Here is a 6,280-nt window from a genome sequence, read left to right on the forward strand (position 1 = left end):
GTATAACGGTAGGGGAAACACTGCTGGTTTATTAATATATTCACATGCACAGCATTATACAAGACTCACCACTTTAATCCAGCTTAGGTATAAACATCACAGCCACTCATGGAGTTAGATATTTAACTCTATAACGATGACACAATATCACTATCATCTCCCCTAACTTGTGGTGACACATCCTGTTTCGGTAACCGGATATTTAAAATTCTCATATGATATAGTCAATACAAAACATTACAGTATTGCAAGGTTATACAAACATTTTGCATTTGGGAACATAAAAAGCTTTGATAGAAATTAGCCTGATGTCCTCTTGGGGGCTCCATACTCTACAACAAATTGCGCAATGTACATCTGACACCATAAAAAAAGCCTGCAATTTATTTACAACATCAACTACATGTCTAAACAGTAACCAACAGCTTGTAACCACTTCAACAAACAAGGACAGTGAACACACCATCTTTGTCCACAGTTATTAAAAATTTAAAGGCACTCAAACGGTCGTTCACATTTAGCTTGTCCTGTAATACTACATGAGTCTTATTAAGAGTGCATGAGGCAAAAGATATGCAAATACATTCCTGTCTCTGGCTCCACCCTGCAGCTGGAGCAACGTATCCGTAACAAACTCCTAATGAGGGCAGGTTGCCACACCAGGGTTATTCAGTTCAACTAAACGTCTGAGTTTGCTCTAAAAAAGAAAAAAATGCCTACAAACGAATGTATCTGATTAGATAATAAATTTTATGAACTGAATAATAAGTTTATCAAGACCAGGCTTGATTGAGCTCCATGTGCAAAAAGAAAACAAAAACGAACATGTGAAAGCTGAACTCCCGTCAGAGGCTTTTATTTTATGTTAAACCAAATCAGTCACCTGTGGCTAAACCCAGCCTGTCCTGATCTTGTTTTAAAACTAATAATCCCCCCTCCTCAGGGAAGACGGCGCTGATAAGAGGCTGATATCACAAAGACTCGTTTCAGTGCGAACTCGAGGCGATGCCCGTGTGTTCACGATGTGCCTGAGAAGTTGACGTCTTTCCACTTCCCAGGTGAGGCGGCGGGAAGGGCTGCAGCGCCTCGATCACCGCTCCGAGGCACACCATCTCATCTCAAAAACCAGTCGGTGCAGCAGAGAATGAGCAATGTGTTCTGTGATGTGTGAACCAAACCCAACCCTGACAACACCCAACACACCTGAGAGGAGCAGCAGCGCTCACAGCACACACACACACACACACACACACACACCCTGAAAACACCTTTGACGAGAAAACATGTTCTCTTTATCTTTAATCACTAACTCGTGTGTGTATGTATACATGTGTGGGAATAAATGGTTCTTTTGGATTTCTCAGCTGAGACGTGTTCGTCATGAAAAGCATTAAAACCAAAAGCTGGCAGAAGAGGAGACATTCCTCCTGAAGCCTTTTACAGGGTTCCCACACCTTGGTCAACATCAAATTCAAGGACCTTTCCAGTACCAATTTCCTCAAATTAAAGAACCATTTGCAACAGCAATGACCTACTGCTACCACAGAATGTTACCAATAAACACGTTTAATATCATGAAAAACTGAACAACATAGAAGTTGTTGAGTCAGAAAGAAAGAATGACGTCAGTTTACTGTAATCCTAAATTATCCACCGCAACAAATGTAAGTTTTTTTTTATTTAATTTTATGATTTATTTTTTTTTACAGATGATGAAAATCAGTTATGTGAAAAGAGAACTTCAATCCCCCCCAAAAAATTCAAGGACTTTCAAGGACATGTGTAATTTTTGGCTGTTTTAACAAACTTTCCAGGGCCTTGAAATATATATATATTTTTCTAATTCACAAACTTTCAAGGATTTCAAGGACCAGTGGGAAAACTGCTTTTAGGTGTTTTTGTTTTCCTCATCTGCAAACACTTGCACATTCATCATGGATCCTCTAAAGCCACAAACCACTGTTTGAGGAGCTGATATAAAGTTAGACTGTCTTCCTACAACAAACAAAGGCCTGGAAAAAAATAAATAAAAAAGAGAGACATCCAGTCGGGAGTGTCTGACAGGTATGATGGAGTTGTAAAACTAACCGAACATCGACTCGTTTGAGAGACTGGCGGTACGTCACTGAGCTCAGCCCTTCCAAACGACTAGGACAGCATGTTTGCCTGTTCAGGCAGGTATCAACAGCGCCTCTGGGAAATACTAAAACTAGAAAAATGAGTAAAAGGTTCCCCACCTGGATCGACACTACCCAGAATTCAGAGGTCACGCCAACAAACACCCAGCGTCGTGACGCCCTGTTTTCTCCGCTGTTTGGTTGTACACATCATATTCTATTTGCTGTTGCAAGAGGCGACAAGTTTCACACACCAGCTGTTTTTTTTCCCACTTTCAGCTCCTTCATTACGTCAAATCATTAAACGGGATCTAATTACTAACTCCATTAATTCCCACTTATACAGGAAACATTTTTATTCCCTCTTTGGGAGTCACACCATCACAGAAAATCCCAGCTTGATTGCTCCCATGGACATTTTTTTTTTCCGGTAACATGACAACAAACAAAAACAGCAGGTTTTCATGACAACCTTCATCCCTTTTATTCGAGTACAAGAGCTGAAACTCTATTCACTCTGGAGAAAGTCTAACCTTCGCCCTGCTATCAGGGAAGTTCATGAAAGCAGCGCTTGTTCGGGCCTGTTACACATTAACCGTTTGTGATTTGCACAGACAAGACACTGTACATCTGCTGCTGCTCGAGGACAAAATCAAAAATTCCCCCCGAAGAGCTGATGAGAAACAAACCAATAGGAAGTCTGAGGGGACGAATGTGGAGGAAAAACCACCTCGCTGCTTCTGTACAACACGTTAGGCTCCATGTTTACCAAGCGGAGGAATCTGAACTGTGTTTGAGGAAAAAGAGAAAGTAATAAGCTGTAAGTTCACTGGTTGGTCAACAAAAGACTCATTCTCCCTTTTCCATCATTTTTGAACACAATTCTGCAAAAATAAATAAATAAAATTCACAGCTGACTCTAAAACATGAAAAACTTTTAAATTTTGTAAGATTTTTGTGACATATTAGATAATTGTTATGGACTAATTATTTATATCTGTTTTACCTTGACGCTGTCCAGTACTCATATCTTATGATAACTAGTTTCGGCTGTTTTAATCTGTTGCCCTAGACTTCAAGACTCCAGCAATGCATGACCTCTCTTATTTTGATAAGGTAGTTCCTGGGCTGAGGGCCTTGTTATTGGTTAGGTGGTTACAGTTGTCCAACTGATTGGTTGTAAACGTGTTGCAGGATGTTATATTATCGGCTGCTCTGCGCTGAGGCGGCAGCCACAACTTGACAGACTTCTCTGATTGACTTCTGCTCTGTTGTTGCTCAAATTAAATCATTTTGACGACCATACACGCAGACTTTCTGTGCATTTACTCCAACGTGTTTCTGCATTCTTGGTAAATCTTGCCACCACAATAATAATCACAATTATATGAAAGACAGAAACGGCCACAATTAAAAATACTTATAAAATGGTATACAAGATTTGAGTAAAATTTGTCAAAAACTTTAAATACTTTTAAAAGTTTAGTGATTTATTTTTGTATCTTACTATATAAAAATAACGGTTAATAAATAAATATATCTTTATTATTTTTTAAATTCCATAAATTACTTATTTTTCATAAAACCATGGTATGTATTTTTTCTTTACCATTCTCACCCTTTTCATTTTGCTTTCCCAAGCATATATATTTGTTCATTTTAATAGCATAACTATGTATTTATACTTGTATACTATTTGTTCACATTACTGCACATTTTCCAGCTTCATTTTGCAGATAAGTGTGTCTCATGGCAGGAGTACACAACAGAGAACTTGCTAACTTTTAGCATCGATAGCAAAGTGAGTTTCATTTGCAGTCAGAACAATAAAGTTTTTAAAAGTAGCTTTTTGTTCCAACTCCACAAAAACAACGTGCTAATAAGTTGGTGACTGAAAAAACTAATTGTCACAAAGTGTGTCTGCATCATAGTGAGGCAACAGGAAGTGATCATTTTGACATTGGTTCTATGTGTTGGGTTGTGGTGTTTTGGTTTAAGTTGGACTATTTAAATATAAAGACAGAATAAGTAAATAAAATGTAGACAAACCAACAAGTTCTAAATTTTATGAATGTATTACCTTCCTTTGAGATGGTAATGTATAGTTACAATCATGTAATATATCCATCCATTTTCTGTATATGTTTATTCCTTTCAGGGTCACGTGGGTCACAGTGCGAGGGGCGGGGTTCACCCTGGACAGGTCGCAAGTCCATCACAGCATGTGATGTAATTTAATAAAATTAATTAATACTCAATAATAAAATATCATTTGTAATAGAATTGATCTGCATGTTGATATTTAGACTTTTAAGACAAACATTTTTATATGTAGGTAAATATATTTTTATTTGGGCACTTTCAGTCCTCCATATATGTTCAGTAAAGTGTTGTATATGTTATTTTGGGGAATTTAGATTGCTTACGCATTAAATTATTTAACTTTGTGCCTTCCAAAAGATAACAGCACAGTTTTCATCTACTGTAGGCCACTTGTGCTGACAGCAGAACAATGGACAACAGTTTGAGGTCAGGACCCAGGAGAGAATAGGACTTTGAACAGGTCCAAATGTTTCAGGAGTTTGAAGCGGATCATGTTCTGTCCACTTTTTAAAAAACAGGTACATCAAGTTTCTTCATTGGGTGACTCATAGGAGTTAAACTTTTATATGATCCCTTAAAAGCTCCAAGTCAAACAGAGGATCATCCATAAAACCGCAGCTCATTGGTCAGATGATGATATCAGCACCTGCGCTTCACTTTATGGCAGCTCTGAATGCAAATTTCACTTCCTGTCACTCCGAAAGTCAAAAAGGTCATTTTTTTTGTTTCTTGCCTGAAAGCAGAAAACTGAGCAGGCTTGTGTAGGCTATCTAAGCCAAAAACAACATGGTGTTTACCTGACATGGCGTAGTGTGAGGCGGACCCATTCTGGCGCGGCAGAGTGGACTTCTCTGCCAGTCTCATCTGGATCTGCTGCTGCACGCGCCGCGACCTGGCCGCCTCGTCCGACAGGGAGCCTCCATTCCCAATCTGCATGTCCGACGGCAGGGCGTAGGTGGTGACCGAGGTGTGGGGCTGTATGGTGGAATAAAACACGCTCTCTGAGGCCACGGTGCTCATGGTGACAAGTCAAAAGATAGAAACAGACCCGAGAGGGGCGTCTGAGCTGCGGGATAAAAAAATCTGCTCTGCGTCGTGGCACCGAGCTGCGCGTCCTCACAGAGGAGGGGGAGGAGCCACAGCGGGGCCTTACCTGACGCACAGGTGAGCTGACCAACCCCACCCCCTCAACGATAAGCTGACTCACAGCTGACTGACATCTTCAGAAAAATTAATATAAATATAACTTCCGCTTTCTTTTTCATCTGAGTTAAAAAAAAGAAGTTGTAGTTACAGGTTCATTTGATTCAGGGAGGTAAATAAACCCACTTTGTTATAGTAAAAGATGAGCAAAACTGAGTTTTAAATGAAAGTATTATAAATTACTGCCATAAAGACGCTTTTAAATGGAGTTTTTACTTTGAGTTCATACTCTCAAAGCAGAAGCGCCACCAAGTGGGGGTCAGGGAGGTCAATGGACGCCCTAAAAAGAGGTGCCCCCACCTCATTGACCAGGTTTTGCTGTGCAGTTTTTTTTATTTCCCCTAGCTATTTTGGATAAGTATAGACATATAAATTTCAAAATAAAACTCAAAATCTAGTCCCTCTGAATAAAGGCAACTTTTCTAAATGTTTAGGATGCAGCATCTGGAGGTGTGTACATATTTTTAATATCAACTCTAATAAACATAAAAGGGAAATAGATCAGATCCTGTTTTGCTATTTTTGTCAAATAATTGTACAGGACAAAAACAGAACAAATCTCTTGAAATTCCTTTGTTTTTAGTTTTGGTGTCACCGATTTTCTGTACTAAAGCACATTAACTGATTTATAGTGTCTTGACATTTATTTTATACTAGAAATAAATGTATATTTCACAAAAACATGACTTGGATTTTTAAAGTTAACTCATGTTACCTGTAAAACATTATAAACACCATTATATACGCCAATTTTTGGGAGAACCAGGGGTGTCGCTAGGTTTTAAGGACGAGGGGGTTTAGCCCCCAGGAGATGCACAGAATTTTTGTATATTAAATTTGTATTGTGTGTGTGTGTT

The 6,280-nt window shown here is 38.9% G+C and overlaps 1 protein-coding gene across 1 annotated transcript in view; it reads right to left on the bottom strand.

Moving 5' to 3' along the window:
* pkp3a (plakophilin 3a) overlaps positions 1 to 5,392 on the bottom strand; it is a 21,109-nt gene extending 15,717 nt beyond the window's left edge. The window contains exon 1 of the mRNA XM_014013606.1: positions 5,018 to 5,392. Coding sequence (XP_013869060.1) covers positions 5,018 to 5,240 — 223 coding nt within the window. The 5' untranslated portion in view covers positions 5,241 to 5,392. The remainder of the gene's footprint in view (positions 1 to 5,017) is intronic.
* Positions 5,393 to 6,280: the final 888 nt, after the last annotated feature.

This window comes from Austrofundulus limnaeus, unplaced genomic scaffold (assembly GCF_001266775.1).
Source record: "Austrofundulus limnaeus strain Quisiro unplaced genomic scaffold, Austrofundulus_limnaeus-1.0 Scaffold104, whole genome shotgun sequence".
In the NCBI taxonomy this organism is placed as follows: domain Eukaryota; kingdom Metazoa; phylum Chordata; class Actinopteri; order Cyprinodontiformes; family Rivulidae; genus Austrofundulus; species Austrofundulus limnaeus.